At 39.9% G+C, this 25,610-nt stretch overlaps 1 protein-coding gene and 1 pseudogene across 1 annotated transcript in view; both read left to right on the top strand.

Annotated features, from left to right (window-relative positions):
• Positions 1-498: 498 nt before the first annotated feature.
• On the top strand, positions 499-1,853 carry LOC128267202 (uncharacterized; annotated as a pseudogene).
• LOC128275282 (uncharacterized) overlaps positions 1,169-25,610 on the top strand; it is a 118,542-nt gene continuing 94,100 nt past the window's right edge. Inside the window, exons 1-2 of the mRNA XM_053013737.1 lie at positions 1,169-1,215; positions 14,693-14,965. Of these exons, the coding sequence (XP_052869697.1) occupies positions 14,834-14,965 (132 nt within the window). The 5' untranslated portion in view covers positions 1,169-1,215; positions 14,693-14,833. The remainder of the gene's footprint in view (positions 1,216-14,692; positions 14,966-25,610) is intronic.

Here is a 25,610-nt window from a genome sequence, read left to right as displayed (position 1 = left end):
TTACCTATAAAACTGGTCCCTCCACGGTTACCTCCGCGACTCGGCAGCACATACGTCACACCTACAAACAAATTTCGGTATTCGCTGCAATCGTCAGAGTGTCAGTGACTAGTGCGGTGCTGTTTTGTGTTGTGCTCCGTACATTTTTCGCGTTTTGCGGATGAAATGGTTGCCTAAAGGTGATCATAGCGTTCGCAAACGTGCTAAGTGTTTTGTCTTTCGACAGTGTTTGTTTGTGTGTGACTTTTTTTGGTTGTTACGGGAGGGAAAAATCTTCCAACGCTACCCTAACGCTGTGTGAGGAGCTGAGGGCCCTCACAAGATGGCTGGTCCCAGCTCGCTCTGGGTCCACTACCATGCCGGATTTCTACCGACTAAAAAACCTTCCGGATCAGCCCATCGCACCTCGCGGATCTTAGCAGCAGCATGCTTGCATGCTCATTAGACTTAAACATATAGCACTATAAACGTATCCATAATCTTTCTCTATTTCCTTAGGTTTCTCCCAACACCCGCCGCACAAAATCATTCGACGGCCAAACCTGGAATGTTCATGAATCGCTGAACCTTTCAGCGAACATTTCGCCCATTTCAACGACAGCCATTGTACCCGACTCCTGTCGCCATGCCATCGATCTCAGTTTGGCTGGGCTTGAGGAAGTCATAGCAATGAATGCTGCTGAGTGTTCTTCGGCAAATGACAGGGCTTGCTAAACGCTCAGTCGCGGAGAACTACGTAAAAGTCGTTCAAAAATGAAGAGCTATCTGAGACGTTGCAAGGATGTGCTGTCTGGAGGAGTCAATTCTACCGTTGTCCCAAATGTATCGGATGAACCGTCTTCTATGCAGAAGATTGTCATTAACCAGAAGATCGAAGTAACGACTCTACAGACGAGCAGTACATCTTGCTGGTACTTAGAAGATCATCTGGTAGAGTTGCGACCGAAAGATGATCGCGAACCGTACTCTTCGCTCGCTTCAGCCCGACTGAAGCTCGAGACGGAAGAGTTTCGATTGGAGCAGGAAGCTCTTGCCAACTCAAAAGAAACTAACAAAACACCCGTCATGAACAAGTCGAGCAGTACCATGCAAGGAATAGCCAGCATGGTCTCTGATGCATGCAGGGCCGCATCGCAGGATGACCTTAAACATTGTCAGATTGAAACTGTGGCTACCGAAAACTCCACCTTCGACAATATGGATATAAAGTTTAAGGTTTGTGAATTTGGACAAATTTTTGTAATGGGTGACAGTTTATGTTCAGCAGTTCAAGACAGTTTGCTTCAACCATTACAGTACATCATTTATTGGTTTATAATTTAATATTTTTATTATTATTGTGTATCTATTTATTTATTTATGGATTAATTTGAAAGTAACAAATAAGTGCTTGCGCGTTGTATAAAAAGAACTTTTCGAGACATGAACAGCACACATTGTTATGGGGTAGCTTTCTACTTTTTGTACACGTTTTTCGTCGAGGATGTCATTCGCTTTGCTAATCAATTTTCTCGCAAATTAAACTAATCTCCTATCTCCGGCGGTATCGATTCGTTAAACGATCGTGAGACTCGTTTTGCTTCCATGCATTGTACGGGCCGAAACTACGATCGACAGCTTCGTTAGTGCCGAATTAAAGAGATCTGGTCTCGGTTCAACAATGACAGGGTAACTTCATTGGAGGTTAGAGATTAGCCGACTTTTCGGGGTTGAAGAGGTTAACAACATCATCACGGCAAGTCGTCCGCGGGAAATAATGAATTTCACTCTTCGTCTCTCTTTTTCTCTCACAATATGTAATCGTGTTTTCATGTTCGAAGTTCGAGGTGGCCCTTCCCAAAACGGTGCGCTAAGGGGACTTTCGCAATTTTATCTTCACGATTGCGGGTTTCGCACGCACGGGACGTTTGATTAACTGTGTGAAAACCATGCGGCGCGCGCAATCGTATACCGGCGTACAGTAGTTTTCATGTGCCCGATATTTTCTATTATTGGCAGCCTTATGGGAGATGCGCTTCTCGTTTGACCCCTCGATTGGCTCCTGGTAACTTTCTATCTTTCCGCTCAGATTTTTCACAAAATCTCAGTCTATTTGTAGTGGCCAAACTTCCCCCTCTCTAACATACAGCATTTGATAGGAATCACGAAACGTAATTCAAATCATTATAACCATATATGATTTGTTAGTCGAAGTAGCGACGTGTAGCTAAACCGACGCACACTGCTAGAGCAGCTACAGGAAGACCTGAAAGCCGCAGGACAGCACTTCGTGTGGCATAATGTCTACGGGCTCAGCATAGCACTCTCTAAACAGGCAGCCAATCAGTGTAGTTCAGCTCATCGTTGTTGGCGGCAATGGCATACGACGGTTCGAAGATCGCAGATCGATTGAAATCGAAAGTCCAGAAAATCTGCGTGCCGAAAGAAAGGCTTTAGTGTGATGGAGGAGTGCCAGATTGTCGCTGTGTTTGGGGTCCATACTGCCGTGGACGGTTGTTGCCTTGCTGTTAACGGTTGCCTTGGGAGACTGACGGACCGTTAGGGATGGCAGCATGCAATGGATCGATTGGTCGATGGTACCAATCGTTAGCTGAGTATGGTTAACAGTACGACTTCCAGCAGCCGATCGCACATTATGTGCGGTAAAAAGGAAAGCAAAATTTAAGAAACAGAGTGGATTAGCATCAGTGCAGTCGGAGGTCGCCTGTGCGTCGAAGAGTCCACGGCCGAAGGAATTTTATATTTTTTGGTCGTATCGAACATTGCCTTGGCGACCAAACAACGCAATAAACTGTAGTTGCGTTTGGAGGTGTGTATAGTTATTTTGTATCGCTCTGCACCTAGTCTTTAGCGTCAAACTACGGAGACAAGTGACACTTGACACAAGAAACTGAAATTCCCGCTATTTACCTGATAGTAAGTGGGGTTCACATTCAATCAACACAAGCTTTATGATGACGATGGGCAGAGGGAGGTGCAGAACTGGCTTTCTTTTAAGATGGACACGCGTTCGAATGAACTGCACAGTTTTCGTGGACGATACATTAACGATAAAAAATGATCACCCTCATAATTGTAAATGCGACTCACAATAACAGTGGTGAGGAAGAAAAACGGTTTGCGCCGCATATGCAACTATTGTGCGTTTATCATTAAGTCGACCTTGGCCAACGGGCTTATTATTGATAGTGACATTGACTTATGTTTTGCGGAATAGGATCACGCTCACTAAAACATCGACACTCTGCCAGTAGTCTTGCGGTTCTTTCTTGGTTCAAGAGTTGATAAAAATGAAAACAATGTTGGCAGATGCATGACAATACAATAAAAAAACTACTTTAAACATATTGTTTAATAACTTGGATAAGCTTTTTTTGAACCAGTTAAGCATAGCGCAAATGAAATATTGAGTAGAATGGAGAATTTTCGGGTTGTGGTAGTTACAAAATGAAACATTGAGCAATACAATGAGTTTCATGAGATTCTGATTTCAAGTTTCTCTTGGTCAAATATTGTATAAAGTAACGGTTACAATTACTTTTGGTTGTTCGAAGAAAGTTTTTTTAGCAATATCATCCAATATCGAAGGCTTATGAGCATGTGTAAATGATGCAAAACAGTTTGAAACAACCCAAACATCACCTCTGCGACAACCAAGATGAAAATTGCCGAGTTTCGCAACGCTTCTAGTGTGCTCTACGCTCTCAACGCTCTACCCCAGTTGTGATTTGAACGACAGAGTCCGGCGGTTGACTGAAGGTGAAATTATCTAATTACAAAAGCTTTCCCAGATCGATGATCCATAGTATCTCTTATGTAAAACGTGACTCATCAGCTCGACAGCAACGCGATCGTTAATGTTCAATGGTCTCGCTTTCAAAGACAGGCGCAAACATTGCAAACAAACAATGTGGGTAGCTTAAACAACCCTGCACCCATGCTATAGAACATGGCCAGACTCCTTGCCAGCGTCGGCGACTTTCAATGTCACGAACTGACTCATGAGCACCCGCGTGTCAATGTTCCGCGTTACAGCGGGCAAGCGTGCGGTCACCGGTAGGGTTGATGATGCTGGTTAACTTTCAATTTTCAAATAATTCGATCAAGGAACGATGAAGCAGTGTGACATTGCGCTTTAATTCATCTGTAGTATATGGCAAATTTCACCTCTCCGCTCTCTTAGCGCGTAGAAATCGGAACGTGAAACTGATACTCCTCACTAAATCGTTAGTCTTGAGTACTAAAAACATTACCGTAATCAATGTTAAAAACATTAAATGGTCCGTAATTTTTTCGGCAAGAAGCATTGGTAAGGTTGGAACTTGGTGCTGCATAGGTTATAGCTAAATAGTTTTGACAAATTGAAAAAAATCTTATTCCTTCTACCTGTTTTCTTTTTTGTGAAATCTCAGAGAGCATTAAGAGCATTAAGCATTTTTTTAGAGCATCTTAAAGAAGCTGAATATATAAGTTCTCTGTCATCGTTTATGAAAATGACTTTTTGTAGGCAATTCAGTTTGAACTTTTGTTCTTTTACCATAGCTTGATAACTGGTGGAGCTTTAATTGCGGATGACAAATGTATTTGATTGACTTACCTCGTTTCTTCTGCTAACAGGATACTAAGATGTGCTGAACTGACCAAACGCGCTTTTTGCGTGTTCTGTGTTTTATGTTATCGAACGTCATTTTGTTGGTATAGATGCATAAGACAGCTGCCGTTTGCCATCGTCAAGTCTGTCAAACCATTACTTGTTTGAAAGATCATAATCAAGACGGAGGTTCTGTTCCCAGAATGCTTTGAAGCTTATACGTTTTCGTTGAAGGTGATAAACAAAAAATGTTGTTTTCACAATCTACGCACTAAACCTCATTCAAATTCAGTCTATTTTATTCTTTCCTTAGCCTCGTGCACACGTCGGTTGCATTGCATCACGATACTAATATATAGATATAAGATAACACCAAATGGTAACTGTTTTACGCCCCGCAGTGTGACGATTAGGTTAATTGAATTTAAATATATTCATATGCTGCTAAAACAATTATATGATATTTAGATATTAACCCTTAATCCAGACCAGACCGGTCTAACCTCGCAATTTATTATGGTGCCCTTCCTGTTGTGTCTGTATCGACTACGGTGAACTAGGCGATACTTTGTACACATTGGCCTACCGTCTGGATTGACGGGTTAGGATGATCCATTAGTTCCGTTCAGTTACTTGTGAGTTTTATAAATAAAACGAAAAATTTTTCGGAGGACACACGCACACATTGGGGCGTGTGATCACTGAACCAAAGTCAATAGAAATATAGTCGTATGCAGCCATAATTCATGGTTTATGTCTAGTTCCTGCAATTAAACAGCTTCGTAGCTCAGACGATGTACTTTTTTGAGAATAGGCGACGAATCCTCGCACAGCTCGTATGAACGTTTGGATCAAGCATATGGTGACCTCAGCAACACGATTTTCTTCGTTGATCGCAGTCGGTATGTGGTCGGTGGTGTGGTCGAGTATAGCGTGCGGCCCTCCGGTATGCTCGGTTCTGTATCGTTTTCTAAGTCGGCCAGGAACTGGGCCTAATCTATTCACGAGGTGTTTATCGGACCGTGCTGTTTTTTCAGCGTTTTTGGCTAGCGTTTCCTTCTCCGCGAAGTTGATATTTTGCCTGCAGCAAAGGCTCTGGCAAAGAAAAGATGGTCGGAGCATTTTTTTATTCTAGTGTACCCTTGGCGTAGTAGTACCCGCAAGCCATCGGCTTTGCGATTGTTGGTTTTGGGAGGGAGGTTTGCGATGCTGTTGTTGGTGCCGAAATGGAAGTTTTCCCCTGGTGCAGGGAAAGTGAATCGTGCATAAATGCATAACTAGATGAACTAGGCTCTACGAGATGACCGCAAAAGAGAGAGAATATTGTAGACCTTTTGTTGTTAGGTAGAGGTGATGGGTTAACCATAGGCAGAAGTAGAATATCAATATGATATCTTTAGCTGTAGCTGTCAAATTTTATTTTATTTTATGTATTTAGTATTGCAATATATATGTATATAATATATAATACTTATATTAAATGATGTTAAGTTGCATCCGTAATGGAATTTGATCAATCAGTGGCTTGTGACTTCAAACACACGGCATACATAAACAAAAAAAGAAAAACCCCTTAAATGAGTTACAAGAGGAATGCTATAAAAATACCGTTCAAAGAAGGGAAGTGAAGATTTTACGCAAATCCCGTTAAGAATGGTCTCTCGGGTTTTCAGTTGTCACCGCGGAGGAAAAGTTAATGGGGTTCAGTAGCAGCTCCGAAGATTCCACAGCGCACTCTGTGTGGCTTTGGGTAATTAAAATTTCTCTGAAAATGATTTCTCAGAGGATAGCCGGATGGGCTACCGTATTGCCTGAGAATGCGCAAGATTAGACCATTATGTGTTGGTGTTTCTGATGCCCTCAAACAAAACCCAGTACGCAAGCCGATCCATAAAGTTCCCGTCGATAAATCTCAACGATCGATTCGGATTCGCCGTCTGAGATATTGGACTCGGAGGTGCAATACCCGTTCGACGGTAGTGATTTTGGCAGCGTGTGTTTCTGGTTTTTGTTGTTTCTCACGTCAAACGCATAGATCTCAGAAATTCCTGAAAAAACGTTTCTTCTCGAGTGTTTTTCCCACAGTCAATCTTCTGCGACACCGTTTTAAGAAACTTTTTGGTGGTATCGATCATGACAATACAAAAGGTAAGATCATCAAAGCAGTACTACAAATGTTTTGTTATTCGTTCTTTCGCTCGCTGTATAGTCAAGGCTAGTAGAAGGTGAATTACAGCCATATTTATGTTGGTTTTGTTGTGTATCATAAAACTAGTTTTATAGTATATTTTGTTATTTGTTATAAAACTAGATTTAGTATATTGTGTTGTAGAACACAGCTACTAAATGTAAGATTTGAACCTGCGGACAACTATAAGGTAACCCCAAGAATGAGTAAGGAGTGCTATTAACGAGCGAAAAGCGTGGACATTTAAATTATTTTGAATATTTAGATTTGCGGGTTTTCTATCGTACGGTCTCTCCAAAACGATTGGTGCCAGTATGCTCAGTCTCACCATCTTGTGGTTTTGTTTGCTTCGTTACTGAAAGCTATCCCAAAAGCGCCTGCAGGTTAAGGGCAGGCACTGGGAGTTTCCAGCATGGCATAACCCGCATACAGAAGCAACCCTCTCTTGGCAATAGTTCTACTTGCAGGCCAGCTGAACGACCCGTTTGCCAGCGTTCAGTTGTTGTTGGTATATGTAGGCGAAACCACTCGTGTGGCTGTATGTTTTTGTCACTTTTTTGCCAGAGCAGCTTAGGTAGTCGGCAAACCATATGCTGCACGATGGGGAGAATGCTTTTTGGGATGCAACTGCCTTTGTCTGTTATGTTTTTCTCACAGATTCGCCCCGTTTTGAGTTTGCATGTTGTTTTATTGGCCTTCTGTTATTATGATTTCTTTAGACGCCTATTAATCGATTTTCTAGGTTTTAAATGCCAACACAATGAAAGAAAGCGAGAGGCGAGTGTTCCTCCACCTCGCTACCCTATGATATAGCAAGGAGCGCGCAAAAACCAATATTGAAGTCTTTGAATCATTCACATTGCGCTCTTTGGCGACATCAGTGTTTTGTTCAGATTTCTGTTGTTTTCTGGTGTTTCTTCCAGGCGATAAAGCCATTCGGTTTGGATTGTTTGAATTTTCGGCCTGCATATTGGACAGTATATTTTAGAAGTGCAGCGTTCAAGTCATAAGTAGCCATAATTCAACGAGAATGCAGCACATTAGTGGGAAATGCACACACCGAGCCTTATAGCCTAACTGAATAGTTTAGCAAATTGGAAATATGTTTAATATTATCTTCGCTGTTCAATTATTTGAGGCGCGATCAGCCACCGTCCACAGATATGGAGACGCTATGTTCAATGTGCTGAAAATATCATCAGGTACTCTGCAGAGAGCATCTAGTACAGATGATCTCCCCACAGAGACACCCGGAGAGCGACTTTCCCTGATCGCGTACAAACTCGTGACTGGGTCAATGGGTAATCGTGGGCTAATAGACAATGCTCGGCTTTAAACGCGCTTTGTTAAACGTTGTCATTGGATTGGAACGAGCGCGTTCTTCATTGCTTTCAGACCATGCCTTGGACCGAACGAATAACATCTTTTGCCAAAAGACTCACTTTAGGGCACTGTTTTACTTTCCATAACGCAGCATAATGCTAATGTGTTTCCTATTGATATAGAGTTCGTGCAGCCTACAAATCACACCTGAGATATGCGGTAGGAAATTGATTAAACGAAAACGACGTAACTCAATGAAGGGAAGGGAGCGACGATGAAATGGCGAAAGTTCTTCGCATTGCTAGAGTGCATTTTTCTGACGCATTTGTATCACGCAAGAAAGGTCTTTTAGGGTTTTTTAAATATGTTTTTGGTAATGTGGTTTTTACTTCAAAATGTGCCCTTTTACATTCGCAAGAGGAATCAATCAGTAGGCAACACGATTTTCGGACTGTAATCGATACAGTTCCGCATGTAAATACTGAGAAAGGTTGGATGTTTAATGATATCTGGTGTTTTGTGGCGGTTCCTTAAAGGGACACTTTCATCTCATTTTGATTGTTATTTTAGGCTATGTGTGTGCGTTTTTAAGTTCCCTAAGTTTACAGAGGCCGGCTTTTTGCGATTTTTGCGAGTGTAAAACCGTTCACAAGAACCCAGCGTACACAAGCACAGCTATCCAGGTTATTTTGAGGAATCGGTTTTATCACCAACCACGGACCGACCGGTTGTCGAATAAATTGGTTGTTGGTGAAGCAGATGATTTTCTTGGCGGTTTTATCTGTTGATCCCAGTGCAAAATTTGGTTGAGAGTCATGAGGAGAGTGCGATGGATAAGCTTTTGATTTCACTTCACCACTTTCGTGTTGGTTTGGTGATTTTTATTGTAATTTAATTAGCTCAATTTTCAGTTCTGTCATGAGTAAGAAAACGTTTCTCTCAGAGAGAGATGAAGTTTCTTTTATTGCGGGTTTGATGTTTTGCTTTTCGTTATAGTTTCGGTGCCATAATCATTCGTTTTTCCCGGGTGCTACTTTTAGCATCCTATCGGGCGATTCGTGCTCTGGTTTTGCTCGATGATAGCATACACCTTGGCTTCAAGAAGACCTCTACATACGGAAAACCGGTAGAGTGAGAGTAAAAGCGCTCTGAAAGGTGACGAATGGTTAATTGCGAAAGTGTTGCGCCAATTATAGCAGATCCATAATTCTGTTTCTGTAATCGAACCCGACCTAAAATGAAAGCGAAAGGTCAGTTTAATGAAGCAATGGTTTTGGACCTGAAGTCCAGCTGATGTCCCAACTCAGGATTGTTATAAGCTAGCGAGAAAGTTGTCGGTTTGGGAATAGGAAGTAGTCTTGAATGTGCATTGTAAAGTTTGTATGTGACTAGTAGAGTTTTTTCCTTAAGACGTGTTCCGAAGGCAAACCACGCACCGCTAACTATACCACTATACTAATACTATGCTTCTGTTTTGATCCGAAGGGATCCGATCGAAGAGAGTTGTGGAACTATTTTTTTTTAATCTTAGTAGAACGGACCGGGTCGTATTTATAGTTGTGGAATTATGATGTCGCACAAACTTTGAGCTGTTTTTGTGTTTAATAAATATCATGGGAAAAACCGATGAATTCGGAAGGCGCTGAGTCGGCACAGAACGCATAAAATTTGAGTAGATCGTTGCACGCTGAATTTACTACTATTTCCCATTTATTGATCTGTCTTTCAGAATGAACAGCAAGGTACATCGGGAGGAACAGTTGCTTATAGTTTGAAGTAACCTGTTGTGTTAAACTCTCGAGGACTGGAAAAAACATTATTATTTCATTGATATTTACTGTGTCCAGTGCTTTCAGTGCCCAATATGCTACACCTGTCATAGCAAGCCCAACATTTTCTATGCACAATCCATATTATGAAATAACATTAGATCTCAATCGCTTCTCTGGTTTTGTTTCTCCTCTTTTGTGGTATCCTCTTTTCCTGAACCGAAATTTGACCCAAATAAAGCACATTTGGAAAACTGATTTAGATGAATCAAATTTATGTTTTGATTTTTTTCTTTTATATACCAGTTCGTGGTTTTGATATTGATTCCACATTTTAAGATGGCTTGAAAATCCGCTATGGATGGTATATTCTTATAGCTGAAACGTGTTGCATAACACCGAATGAAATCGAACACAACTTTGATTTCGTACAAAAAGCCCCTCTCGCTGATTTTTTTCATACAATTATACTTTATACATACATAAATCCGTCCTTCTCAAACCTATGCAGGGGTAAGAGGTGAGACCTATCATCATCAAAAGTGTAGCAGAGGAACGCTAAAAGAAGAATTATACAAATTATTACGGTTGTTTGAAATTTGACGTTTCCTTGGTTTGTAGGTAGTTCTAGTTTCGAAACTATCAAATTCTTAAGAATTATTAATTATACTTTTCAATATTTCAATATATTTCTGTTTTAAAACATATTGTGTAAATTTTCTTTACATATTTCCAATTCTCTTTATAAATTTTTAAACCTATTTTAAACAGACAAACAATTTCCTTAAACTGTCACTCAAATGGCGTAAATCATGCATTATTTGTTTCAAAACACATTGTCATAGGGACTGAAGCCCACCACGTCATGTCCTAATCAAATAAAACATTTATCTGGCTGTTCCACGTGACCATACTGCGTTACCGGAGGTGTTTAGGACGCTTTGAGCCGTTAAGCCCATCCGTGTACCCGAGTATGAATCAACCCCTACCTTGCACTTAGAGCGCACACGGCCCTGCAATTTCATTAGCTGCTCAATTAACAAAAAGGGATCCAACCAACCCTTCTATCCCATCTAAACAATTTCGTTCAGAGGGTTGCGAGAAGGTCATCAAGATATAAAGCGTGCGAAAGAAAAAAATGCAAGAGATGCACAAGTCGAGGAACCCTCCCGAAACGCACCCCACACGCACTTTATACGTCATAAATTATATATTTCTCTCATCTAAACCCTGATCTTGGCCGCATGAGGATATTTTGGTAGGTTTGTTTGAAATCGTTTGTTTACATTGGCATTTTAATGTGGGATTTCGAAACGGAGAAACTTGCGTTTGGCAAACTTCTATGTTGATACTGAAAAACCGTCAAACGGGTATTTTTGGGGGTGTTGTGAATGTAGCAAGGCCATAAATAAAATTTGTTGTTTCTTTTGTGAGGGTTTAATCGACCGCAGCACGTGACCGCAACGAGCAGAAGAAGTCGAATCAGAAAGACACTTATTTAAACACTTGGTTCCGGACAGTTAGCATGGGAACCTTTATTGGCATTTTGCTGAAGGGTTACATGAAACCTGTGAGTTTATGTCACAATTCTTTTACAAATCGACAACACTCGGTATAAAATCCTCCATTCAAGACAGAACTTGCCATAAACCCTAATTGTGAAGAGAGTATATGGTTGTTGTTGGCCATTGCTTTCATTCATAGATTAATGAATGAATTTGTTACAGGGAGGCCGAATATGCGACGCTCGAACCGACAAACCGTAACGATGATTCCATCCGGTGCCCATGTAACGATTTTTACCAGGGTTCAAAGTGATGAAAAACAACTTCTAATATGTTAACATACGCCACGGCATTCTTCGGAGTGTGGTGGGTCGCTGTGGTTTATGTTGGCGACCAAATCAAATCAATCTAACGCTTCGATCAATTGATGGGAAACTTGAGAAGGCAAAGCCAACGCTAACCTTTTTTTTGTTGTTGACTCTCCGATTTCCACCACCATATGATCGAGGTTGCTTCTATACTATTCGAAGCCGTTGCAGAAGCAATTGAATGTAAACTTTGAACTATTTGTTGACCTAGTTTTATTTTATGCCCACTCCGAAATCGTATTGTTGTCAGCATTGTGTCTCCATGGAACCGGAATGAACTTGTGACCACACTCACGATCAACACCGTGTCGCGACGACGAGGTGGTGACAGTGCTGAATCTACCAACCCAATCCCTGCCTCTTAGTGAATCTAAACGACAGCCTTCACTTTCAATAGAGAACGGACCCAAGACACACGAGAGATGCATAAACCGTCGTGGTCGATTTTCAATAGACGGTTTCGCCACCCACATGCCAAACCATGGCAATCGTATACTCGTTCTGACCATAAATCAGTGCACCGAAAAAGCGAACCGTTTTTTAACCTTTCAACCAATACGGGTGGGTTCTGAGCACAATTTTAAGATGCATCACGTTGCGGAAGGGTTTTGTTCGTTTCAGGGGAAAGCCGAGAAGGAAATAGGGATCTACTGGATCGAATTGGTCAAATATCAGATTAAGATCCATTAATAGATTTGATTTGTGTTGTTGGCTTGGAAGTTTGGGATTGTTTGAGTTTTCCGAAGTTAATCGACTGCAATTATTTTTTTGTAGCAGCAAAGACAAGAAAACGAAAGAATAAGAGATTATAAGAACACCTAGGACCAATGCAATCCTAATCGAATGACAGCAATTAGCGGGCCACTGAGTGCATCTTAGCGAAGGACAGTCTTATAATTATCCTCAACGCGCTGCACGGGTGCGGAGCGAAAAATACATTTCAGTTATTTTTATCTGCAAAATGTAAAAATTCCTATTGAGACAGAAATTACATTTCTTTTGAATTGATCTTTGATTCTGCTGTGATGAATGGCTACAAACAAAAACGACTTATTTCTGACCACTGAACTTATGCCTGAACTTATTACTGAATGAGTTGTGCTATTTCATATTCTTATTTTATATTGATTTTCCTTTCATGAAAGTTAATGGGTTTCAGTGAGAAACAATCTGCAGGCTGCAGGTTTTGGTAGTTTGGTCGGCAAAGTCAGCCTGTGAATGCCGTCGAAAACCGCGCCGAGTTGGTTACGAATTACCGCTGGCGATGACGAGGGTCTCTCGTCGTAATTTTACATCATTACGTAAAAAAATACCATAACACTGTACGCTTTTGGAGTGTTCTGCACGTTAAGGTGTTGATTCCAATTTTGAAGGTTCGAAGGTTCAGGAGTTTCAGCGTTCCTAAATTGGCCGAATCTATTTGCTCCTTCAACTCAAGTTAACCCAAGTCAAAAAATTTCGACCAAGTAATGATTGGTTTTCACTTTCGTCTGCACAAGGTTTCGAGTGATTTGAAAAAGCATGTACTGGATCAAAATTGCGCAATTTGATCAAGAGATTCCGTCTCATGAAAGGCCGCAACATGGTGCAAAGGAGAACAAGGAAGGTCAAGGTAGTCGAGTGTTTACAGACCACAGAATTCCGAATGATTGACAGCAAATCGATCTAGTTGGCGTTTGGGATCGGCCATCTTCGATGACCAGTCCAAAGATCATGACCAAATGTAGGGAGCAAAGGCTTCAGGCAAAGGCCTGCCGTCCACTGTCAGTAAATACAGTTATAAGTTACTGAAGATTGTCTGACCCTGAGTTACTGGGCTGTAAGCCATGTTCGTAATCCGCACCGTATCGATGGCTGGTAATTGAGAGGTTTGCATTTTCTCCCCATCGAAATCATCGAGAATTCGTTTCTTTTCTTGTTTCTTGGTCCCCTTATAATTTGGAGACTTTTTGCACCCTAAGGAAACCCATACCCATACCTCATGAGATTCTGTTTCCGTCGATTCTGATAAAAAAACACAGTGGATGAGTTCTGAGTCTAGTTCTTTATCTGCTCACGATTCGATGAGTCGAGTGAAACGGAAAAGTAGCCGCAACGTAACTGGAACTTATTGGCCGTTCGTTTGGGAACACGGCGAAAAATTAGTCGAAAAGGTTATTGATGGTGTTCGAGAGTTGGGTCCCTTGCGACATTAAGTGAATGCGCCAATCAAAAATGGCAATGGAGCGGAAATGATGGAATAGGATGGAATAGTAATTAATGGTCGGATACTTATTACTAACCAACTAAGATAATGCCTTCGGCGAGTACGGGTTCGGCGGTGTGGTTCACACGGGAAAACCGAAAACCTGTGTGTCTTGTGTTTAAAGTAAACATATTCAGGTCAGAAACCGGAAAAAGGACAATTGCAGATCTTTTTCGACATAAAATAAAAAAATTTAAATAATCACATAACAAATGTTTTTGTAATGTTTTTTTATACCGTTACAATGTCAGCTAACTCACGCAACTTCATTTTTCGATCATTCAAACCGATTGTGTGGATTTTTTAAATGTATTCTGGTGTGTTGATATTGTTCTTTAATTGTTTCTTTAATTGTTTTCTTTAGAAGATATTGTTCTTTAAGTAGTCATACAAAGTACCGAAAGTTCTGCATTCAAAGTACAATATTCATAATACTACAATAATTTGTTATAAGATTTGATTCACTGTTTAATGTTTTAAACAATTTTGAGAACTTTGCCCAACATTAACTTTACAGAAGAAAAACTAAGTTTTCTATAATGCTTAAACTCTGTATTTTTTGAAGACCATTGTTCCTAAAACAACAGTATACTTCTAAAACAGTACAAAAATCCAGAAGATGATTGATGTTCAATTGATCATGGCTAGACGACCGTGGACGTGGGCTTACCTTATACAAACTCTTGATCGATTTCTGTTGCAGATTCATGACCAGGAGCAGCAGGATTCAACGCAGCTGCTGTCGGGCAGTTTATCATCAGCTCACAGAGGCATTGAGAGGCTGATCGACCAGTACCTGGGGCCACTCTAACCAGTACGCGGGTACGCGGACCACACGCGGCCTATGCTGATCAGACAGGCTTGCGATCTACTTGTCTGCACATATCATGGTGACCTGGAACGCTTCGAGACTCAATTTCTGTGTCCGGCAACAGACATCGTCCGGAAGCTACGATGCGCCTATCAGCAGGGGAAGGTGAGTCCGGTTGTTGAGCCTGGTGGTCTACTTCATCAGTCCCTGCGACTTTTATCTCAGCAATGTTGATGTGGGTTATGTAATTTGCATAATTTCGATCGCTTTGATCGTGGCTTCGGAACGCACCACGTTCGTGATGAGATTGAGTTAAATAGGCCGTCCTCTGGTGAAGTGGACGCCCAGAAAACTAGTTTACTGTGACAGCACCTGGCGGCATATTGAACAACACACATATAATGAAAACTGATGATAAACTTCTTAAAACTTTCTTCAACGTTTGGTTTTATGAGCTGTAGTGATCTTTTGGACCATATCATAAAAAAAACACGAGCAGGAAATGAACCAATGTTCAGTAGGCTAGAAGAGTTGAGAACTAACTTAATAAACTTATTCTTTCTCTGTACTCGCTTTTTCTTTCTCTTTCTTTCTTTCTTTCTTTTTTTCTTTCTAATTATCGTTTTGTTTACACAGTACGGAGTTCTAGTAAAATATACAGCAAACTAATTTATGAATAAAGAACTTTATGTAAATCGTGATCAAACTCGAAATAATAACCCAATTTTCGAACCGAAAAGAATGGCGTTTCTACGACCTAGTTACGGCATAAAAAAGAGCCTTCACCTAAATGAAACATTTAGTATGTTAAGAATAATTATGTGATTGTACTGTACATGCTATATTTTAGCATGAACATGCTGCTTTACTTGAATTGAGGTTATCTTTCATGGTGTTGTCCAATATAATAAACCATATCATCGCTGCTCGTTGCTATTGCAAGAAGTCATATTTACGTTGTGGACATTAAGAAATCATACGTCTTAACGATGCTTAATCACTGTTAATTGAAATTTTCTTATCACAATCTCCCAATGACAGTCTTCATGATGGTTTTTCTTAAGGATAATAAAGATATAAAAACGAGGTAACCTCGTCTTTGGAACATGTTTCGTAATCATTCTCGCAGAAGATATACTATGCTTTGCATTCCAATTTCATCGTGGATTTAGAATGCTTTACTACGGTTGACAGAATGAGTACAGCGAAAGCGAAAAGAATATTTCCAGAACGATACACAATCTGGTTTAGGTTCGGGAACGTTATGGAAAGATTAATGAACCTATTTTGTGGGGATTTGTGTTTTGTTCAAACTATGCGTTGTGTGTATTTGCCAAAGCCGGGCATGTTTAAAAGATAAGTGCGACGAATCATCAGCATACCATGGCAATGTACAAACTTGGCAATAATAGTCTTCCATCCTGTGTAAGTAACCAAACTGAGGCACGGTGTGATGAAAATGTACAGAGGAATTGTTCTTCGTCAAAAGATAACGTGTGCTGTATGTTGTTTGTTTTTTAGTCTCACTTTTATGCAAATAATGTCAGCTGCCCGTTTCCACAGTGTCTTTTTTGTTGGGCGTTGATAATTTAGTTCGAAATGTTTTCTTTTTCGAGCATTTCTGTCAGTAATCACCTTTTGTGGCGAGTTCAACGTTCTTAATCTCTTTTTGATTTTTTAAACGAAATTCTTTCATTGTTCGTAATTCTGGGACAAGCCCCGAAAATATCTCTAATCGTTTTAATGGTTGTTTTTCAGTTTAGCGATTTGTGAATGATTCTTCGTTTGTGCAAATTCGAGCAAAAGAGACGATACAAGCATCATGCCTTTCTGTAGCTATAACAATAGTGCCATCATTTATGCCGAATTATGCCGTTTGCATGTTCCGATCATTCCTTACTGTATTTTGCCGGCTGTTCGAGTTCGAGTACAGTTGGACGATGCGAATGTGCAACATTTTTGATTGCGCACATCATACTTAAAAAAATAATCAAATGAATGTTAAACGGTGCACAGTTTTTGGCAAAGTGGTTTAGCATTTCAGGAAGGAGTCATCAGAACTTTGAAAATTATGACCCTGCAGCACTTGGAAGTAACCATAACTAATACATATCAACATATAACTTACGACATACGGCAAAATAGTTGATTGGGATCTTTTGCTTTGGCCACAGACAATCACAAGCATTGACACACATCAATTATAATAACTTTCGAACAACTGCGTCTTAGTCTTAAATAATCTAATTATTCAAAGTGTTACCTAAAAGTAAGGCAGTAAAAATTACTCCAGCGTTAAAACACATATTGTTATACTGTTCGCTAGTGGTTCTTTTAAAGTGGTTCTTTTTAACATGAAAATATGGTGTAATCATGTCATTTCAAATTGGTAAAACTGCACGTTAAAAGCTACAATTGTCAAACCTTTTAACTTAATAAGATACATTTAAGTCACGTCACCAGAAGTCATGAAGGAAGCGAAATCAGGTTTTCGAGGCCACCTTCGTGTAAGATGATAATGTTTGCTGATGTTAATGAAAACGGTCGTTAATGAATGCACAAAAAAATTTAAGGGAAACTTACACTCCAATTGTACAATTATTGCAGTAACTTTTTGACCCGTTTCTCACCTTTCGCCAAAGCAATTTTTCGCCAAGCGCAATGGATACGATAAACAGGTACAAGCAAGTGAATCGAGATGAATGTCATCTTTGAACACAGGCTAAAGTTCGCCAAAGTATTTTCTACGCTGTAGTTTTCGTGCTACTCAATAAGTCATTCAACTAGCTTTCGTAAGACGCCTTCGATAAGCCAAAGTGACATAAGCAACATAACTCTTCATTATGGATGGTTGGCATTTTGTCACACATGTTTGTGAGCCTGTGCGATAAGCATCTAGATAAGCGGTTTGCGAAGAAACGTGTTTTGAAGATTCAGTAAATTAATCATAATTATTACTTCCGTAAGAATGAAATATGTAGTGTTATTATGATGTTTTCATGTAATCTTCATGTTTCTTTAGCTCTAAACGGCTTTTCCATGATTTCCTTCTGAGTTGTAAAGTTGATGGAAAGCCAGGATAGGAAAAAGTACATTTTTATTTTAAGCAGGTGTTGAGTGAACTATTTGTCAACTAGCAATTTAAGCCATCTCGTAAAGCCTAATATCATCGAAGCCAAATCTGAAAAAAGAATCAAATGACTGTGAAACTTATTGCAGTCGGAACAGGATGGTTGAAAGTTTCGCATTGATTAGATTAGCTAAACTGTGGTTTATTATCACTACTGACATTGGCAGTGATATTGATTCAATACTGTTTAATACTATAAAAGGCTATTTAATAGGACTACGCTTGGAGAAAAAGGCAGGCCACAAAGTTTTTTTTTTTTCAAGGGAAAATTGCCCAATATGTTACTCATTTAGTTACTTCCTTACTTTCTTATTTTCTTACGTACTAGCTTTGGAGTACTACTTACTAGCGTACTACTTACTTACTTACTTACTTACTAAACCACTTATCCGTCAACTACAAGACGAGCGGACGAGTTGCTAATAATGTGCTGCCATTATCGTCCATTGCATTGGGCTTAATACTTTTTAAGATGCATCATTTTGAGTGAGTATGTTTAATGATGTTTGAAACCTGAGACGACCTGTGTCACTTAAGCTAAGCGTAGCAAGCTCTAGAATCAGGTAATTGTAATAGATGGTTAATCTCATTGACACGTTTGTTCATCGTGGTTGTAAGCAACAGAGTGAGAGTGAAAATTCGACAAAATTAAACCATATCACCCAAGCTTATTGGTTGGTGAGATCGAAAACGATGAAAAGGTTCGCTGAACATAAAGAAATGTTCCTCGCTCGGTCGCTGATTGGGTTTTTATTGATCGATAAATCTTTTCACAATTTGACCACTGGTTGAATTCTCACCGCGCACAAACTGCTGAAGAAAATCTCCTCTTAAAACCGATACATTCTTTATGTTCGGGGCTTTGTCTTGGATGGAATATGCAAGAGAGGAAAGAGTCCGAGACTCAACGGCAACCAACAGAAAAATCGTGTGGCTTGGTTTGGATTTTTGGAAAACGGGGACATTTCCGTGCTATATTTATTTTCCATCCCATGTTTGTGAGTCAAAAAGAATTTATGACTCTTGATTTTCAAGGCTCCAACCGAACAGAAATTCCGTCAAACGATACCCCGTTTCCAGGGAGTAATGAAACCCTTCAGAAAGCAAGTTCCCACCCTTAATGCGTAGAAAGGGATTCCGATCGAGACCGTTTGCTCATTTATATTCTCGTAGTGCCCTCATCCCAGCAACAAAATTACAGATCTTCGATGCTAAATTATGTCAACAATAAGTTAACTAACATTTTCGACCACCTTGACAATGATCGTTATACAAGTCAGTGGACCACCTTTTTTCGTTTTTTGCCTTTTTTCTGCCTTTAGGTTTTGCTTCTCAGGTATGTGCGTGTTGATTGCGATTCTAGGATTGTCGAATAGAGCTCACACCGTTGGAGCAAATTGAGGTCGAAAATCAAGTTGAAAACATAGTTCAATTTGACGGATCAGTTGCCGATTTCAACCATCTCTTGGAAGGATACAATGAAAAGCCTTGAGAAAAGGTAAACCTTGTCAAAGAGTTGGTCGATTCTTGAATCAAACACACTATGCGGAAAATCAGCATTCCATTTGAAAGGATTTATGTTTGTAATTGCCGCAAAAAACGACATTCTTCTTCGTGGAACAACTTTTTATCTGGTAAGCGATTGATGGTGAGGCAAGATGAGAGACGAAGAGGAGATAAATGACATCCCACTCGTATCGAAGATAATCAATTTGGATGCGTTTTGCGCGTTTTTTCTTTGCTACAAGGTGTGCTCTAAGGTCGTCAGCATTATCGTTGCGTCTCTAACGGTGCACACCGCAGGTGCAGCGGTCAGCAAGCATAGCAACTTATACAACAAGATATTATTTATTGTTAGATATTAGTCACTGCTGCCTCTGGAAAGGAGAGCTCCGCCTTGGTCATTCGACAATAAATTGAGCAAAACATCGAGGTAGCGATCCGCTCAATAGTCAATTACTTTTATGCAAACACTCTGTCGTACCAATTAAGTTGGCGTCAACTACATCTGCAGGGAGCACAGTGTGTGGTGGTCTGTTTTTTGAAAATAATGTTATTAACTCAGATTATGAAGAGTTGTAAAAAGTCTTAAGCTTTGTTTAGAAATAAACCAACCAAAATGATACATTTTTTCACACAGTGAATTGCAATTGGACGTAGTGTGACAAATGTGTTAAACTTTTTTTGTTAATATTCTTTAAGAAGACTTGGGAGGTTCTTCAAACTTTGAAATATTGCATTGCATAACCTAGGTGTATCATGATTACTCACTTGCTAACAACGTCAACGAAAATGCATTGTTTATCATCTCCTTCACTTTTTGTATGACTGGATCTTGTCTAGTAAAGATGCTGTGAAAACTCTCGATTTCATTTTCACCATTCATCTAACCCACCCCAAAAGATACACTGTCATTGTCCGGACGAGCAAACAGACTGTCTATGTATTCTTTGTCAGCTTCATTTTCACCGGTCGCTTGCTCGGTGGCCTAGCCTTTCAGGTGAAGTATGTCTCAGCAAACCCCCTAAAACTAACTAATTGCTTTCGAAAGTCAACTACTCGACTTACGGTGAAACGACGATTTAAGCAATAACTGAAAAACTCTTAAAATTTATCTCCAGAGTAAAGAGCCAGGCAGATGAGGAGAAGCGAAAACATGCAAACAAATAATTTGTGGTTCTTCGTAAGAGGAAGAAAACCTAAATGACCAGCGGGAAGTGACAATGGTCATGTTTACACTTTTATGATGATTTCTCACCTCTCGGGGATCAGGTTTTAGGTGTTTTCTTTTGTCGAGAGCACTTTCTTTCGAATACTTGGGACCGTCGATGCGTGCATCACCGGAAGGTTGTCACGATACGGTTTCACGGTCCGGCTTGGCCGTCAATTTCTCTAACGAAAAACTTCCGTCTCGTGACCAATTTGTGCTCGTGTCCCAGAGCCAAGTGTCGCAGAACGATTTGGTTGTTGGACGAGTTGGATGGTTGGTTGGTTTGGTTATTGGGTTGGTTGGAAGGTGGACGCCATGACTACCTCATAACGTTGTCGTTGGTGTTGATAATTTCGTAGAAGAGGAAAAGTTTGCCTGAAAGACTTTATCGGTCTCTAGTTGCTCATGAGGAAGCATACAACGTATACTCTAAGAACTTTTGCATATAACTTCTTGAGAAGCGTCCAGCAAAGGTTAAAACTAGCAAGCTGGATGGTAGTTTGTACATTCCATAAATATTATTCGATAAAAATAGTATTCGAAAATAAAAACAATCACGATATCAATTCGTTGGCTACTTTGTATAGCAGTCAGTTTTGGTTGGCTGTGTAACTCCAACAAGTAACCAAAATCATTTACATTTGTGATAGTTTCATAGGTCACAGTTTGTAAAGATTATATTCTATCGCTAGTTCTGTTTGTTCTTGTTTCTAGTTGAAGATATTAGTGATAAGTGCATTGTACAAGTGGAATAATTCACCTAAAGAATATAAATATAAGATTCCATGATAACAGTTATGAGAAAATACCATCGCATGAAAGAGAATATTTGTACATCGTATCTCACTACGCACTACGTCACTCTGGAACGTCTCCGATGCGTGAATGCGGGTACGTAGATTTCAGCGAGTTGCTGTGAGACGAAAATGATTTATTTCCTGCCATTTGTTGGTGCAACTCATTAAAGTCTGGCATCAAGGGTTGTAGTCTAAAAGGCGAACCCCATGCTGCTGGGTGGAGCAACAAAACCAATACTTGACCAAATGATCAAAATAGTTGATACATGGGGAAGCGTCTCGAGAGCGACTATCGAGCCATCATAAAAAAAAACTCAAGTACAACAGCGGAAAAATTGAATTATGACTTTGTCTTTTTTCTGTTTTTGGGAATGGTCAATGGTGTTTTTGGAGAATGGTCTCCATTGGTGTGTGTTGTGTAATATTTTCTGTCTGTTGGCCACCGGTCAGCGTCTTGGCAACGACCTCAAAGGTAATGTTTTTTGGTAAACTTAATCCAACATTACAGCGTCTTAAATGAACGGTTTAAAGGTTCCACCTATCACTTGCTTTCGTGAGTTTTAGCTATGAGAACCGATTATGAAACACATGCCGTCGCTCGTACCGACATAGGAGAAACATGATTTATCTAACCGCATAACCACTGAAACCGATGATTTCGCGGAACGCGGACACTCCAGAGGAACATAGTAGAACGGCTTTATGTCACACATTGATCTGATGCTAGACGATGTCTTTCTTTTACCCTCAAGAAGGGAGACGCTTGAAGTTGTGGCGCCAATATCGCTGGTTCTAATAATTGGTTCGATGCGACTGGACAGTCCCCTTATTCAGAGCAGGAATGAAGTTAATGGAAAATTTCTATTTCTATCAATCAACGAAATTATGAAAAGAGATGCAATCATTCTGTAGCTTTTTAGCCAGATGTTCTTAAATTTGTCCGTTCTTGTGAATTTATGGATTTGAAAACAAAGTTCTTCAGTATTTATGTTGGCAAAAATTTAAATAATGACTTAAGGAAAGGTGTATTTGCATTTTCATGTACCTGACTATTTATAAAGTATGTGTTTACAGGTTATATGGGCATCATAAAGACCAGATAATAAATTTCAAGTGGTATTTTATAACCAGAATAATAATAATAATAATTGGCTTTCCGTCTTACGACATGGCCTGACGAACAAATCCTCTCCAGTTAGCTCGGTCCCTGGCCACCGCTATCCAATCCCTGGGACAGCGAGTCCCAGAAAAATTTATGAATATCTCAATACGCAACTTCGTTGGCACGATTTGTAAACGAATGCATTACTTGCTGTGCAAAAACTAGAAATGCTCCCAACCACTATTTCAACGCGGTTTATGCTTTGCTTCCGACCAGCGACCGTAGACCGTTTGTAATATGATCCATAGCTACCGCCGACATCAAGTAAAAAGAGTTAGAGTCGCGCGAAGTATTTAATACGCCAAGTCCGTGTGTTACTTGCGGTTTTCAAAAGAGCAAATTAATTGTAATAACCATACAACGACCAAGAGAAACCGCATCAGAAATAGCCCCATAGTGCCGCATTTTTGTTAGGGGGGAATAGCATCTTAAGGCCCTGGGGGTACCCTGGCGCGTGGGATGAAGAAATCACTTCGCGAATGTCGTAAATTGTCGTGTTTTCGAACATGTCACATCGTCGTTGACGTGTGTATGATGCCGTAGAATGTTTGTTACCGGGTTGAATGCAAAAATATAGACTAGAAATCTGCAACACATCAACTTCCATCGTGACTATCGACCAAAGTGTTGAGACCAAACGGTTCAGACCAAACGGTGTAGGATATTCTTTCCACTTCACTGCCTTGTTGAATGTGTTGGCCCTTCGTGGCATGAGAATACAAGAGATTTATTCGATTGATTAATTAACCAAGAGGGTGCGCCCGTCTAAGGCCCCAGATCCGGCTTCCTTTCTGTGTGTGGCCCTGAAATAACATCGGGCAGCAGCGTAGACCTTTGAGAAGGCAGCTGTTACAGCAGCAAACAGTGTTTTCTGTCATCTTCGTCGGATAAATAGTGTACAGTACAAACGATTTTCCAGCAGAAGTGGCGTCGTAAGCTAGTGGAAACTACAGGGAATTTTTACTATTAAAATTCGGTCTGATCTAATTTGCGTGGGATAGATTCGCTGTTCTGTCCATGCTCACGTTTTCATGGCGTTTGTTAGTCAAAACTCTGACCTGTTTCAAACCCAACTACAGGGTGAGCAAATTAACGTGTACTTTTTTATTTGGTTATAAAACAAAAACGGCTGAATATTTTTCGGTGCTTGAACTTTCAATTCAAAGGTTAATTCATGAATTTTTTTGTGAGAAACAATTTTCGTTAAATGTCCTCCACGATTGGTTTGGCAGTAGCTCATTCGGTCGACCTATTTTTGAGTATATTTTCGATTTATCTGGTCCTATTTCGGCAATAGCAACTTGAATTTGGGTCTTGAGGTTGTCAAAAGTTGCTGGTTTGTTCGCGTAAAATAAATATCGAGTTGTGGTTGCCGCTGTATGGCACGTACAGCCGTCCTGTTGAAACCAAATGTCGTCCAAGTTCTCCGCTTCAATTTCGCCGAAGAATCAATCAGCCAAAATCCGCACCAAACAGTAACTCGTTGTGGGTTCATTGGCTTCTCTTGCACGATGTGTTTCGATGTTTTCCGAACCACAATTTTGCTTATTAATATAGCAACCGAGGTGGTAATGAGCTTCAATGAAATGTGATTTTGATGAATGATTTGACGACCTACCACTTTGGAAATAATTTTTTTTATATTTCCCAATTTTCTGCAACCAAAATTGTATTTTATACATAAATGACATGAATTAACCTTTCAAATAAAAGTTTAAGCATCGAAAAATATTCAGCTGTTTTTTTTATAACCAAATGAAAAAGTACACGTTAATTTGCCCACCCTGTAGTTGGTATATCTTCTTCATCTTCTTATCCGGCTACAATCGCCGAGCGGTCTGCTATAGGTACATCTAATATCAACTAATAGGCAAATTTAGGTTCAAATATTTTTCAACATAATTACCTTTTAAATTTAGGATATGTGAGAACAAATATCGGAGGGTTTGTGGGCTAATAATTTCGTCTTGAACAGAGAATAAGATAGCTTTTCTTTTGATTCCGGGAACTACTTTTATAACTATTGCTAGTCAAATATCGCAGTTGACGGTTTGTTAGCTCGCCTTCGATTGAATGAATTTTTGACCACGAAACTACGGAAACGTAAAACCTTTTACAGATTTTTCGATCGACCGACGAGGAAGAATAATGTTTTAGACCGAAAGTAAGATTTCACGAAAAAACCTCTCAAATGGGCAAATTGACTCACGCTTAGCTGGTGTGTTGAGCCGTGTGCATGTACTTTTAAAAAGTAGTACGAACTTTTGAGAAGTGAGATAGTGCGAGCCTGTTGATCGTATGCCGATCGCGATCGAGTTTGTACTAGTTTTACTGAGCGGTTACCCGCCACTACCTATAGCTTGCTCAAAGAAGGGTGACTAATCATTGGAAGCCGATCATTTCATTTGGCTGGGTTCAACATATTGAGTTCTCCTTTTGACCGTTTGCTACGTTTGACGATGATGACGAGTTTGATTTATTTCTTTAAAACCGAACAGTGGTCTAGAAGCCGAAGGAACCGTGTGTATGGGGCTTGTTCCTTTATTTAGGGGTACGACTTGCGGGACCTATAAATTATTCGCCTATGGCTCTATTATTGCCTTCTACGGGCAAGTGGTGGAGTTACCAAACGTACGCGCCGGTTGCACAATCTAGCAATCGGGATGTTAGATATTTTCGCGTTCCGAATGTTTTTCGTAGGTTTATAAATTAGCGTATATCGTTGCAATCGCAGACATACCTTTTCTATTTGTTCTTTCAAATGAAAATAATATTTAGAAAAAGTTACGCAAAGAAATATACATAAAACATAACTAAACAAATCTGATGAAACAGATATTTATCAAATACACGTAATTAAAATTAAATGATGGAATTGGAGAAAAAGTATACGCAAATTAACTTTTTTTGGTTTATTATTCGTGTAGGTATCAAAAGTATTTGCCGACCAATAAAATTCCTCTGTCATAACTTTGTGCTTTTGCATTAAGTTGGGGTTTTATTTCGTTCAA

The sequence above is a fragment of the Anopheles cruzii genome, chromosome 2 (genome assembly GCF_943734635.1).
Source record: "Anopheles cruzii chromosome 2, idAnoCruzAS_RS32_06, whole genome shotgun sequence".
Classification (NCBI taxonomy): domain Eukaryota; kingdom Metazoa; phylum Arthropoda; class Insecta; order Diptera; family Culicidae; genus Anopheles; species Anopheles cruzii.
This window is presented reverse-complemented; position numbering and strand designations above follow the sequence as displayed.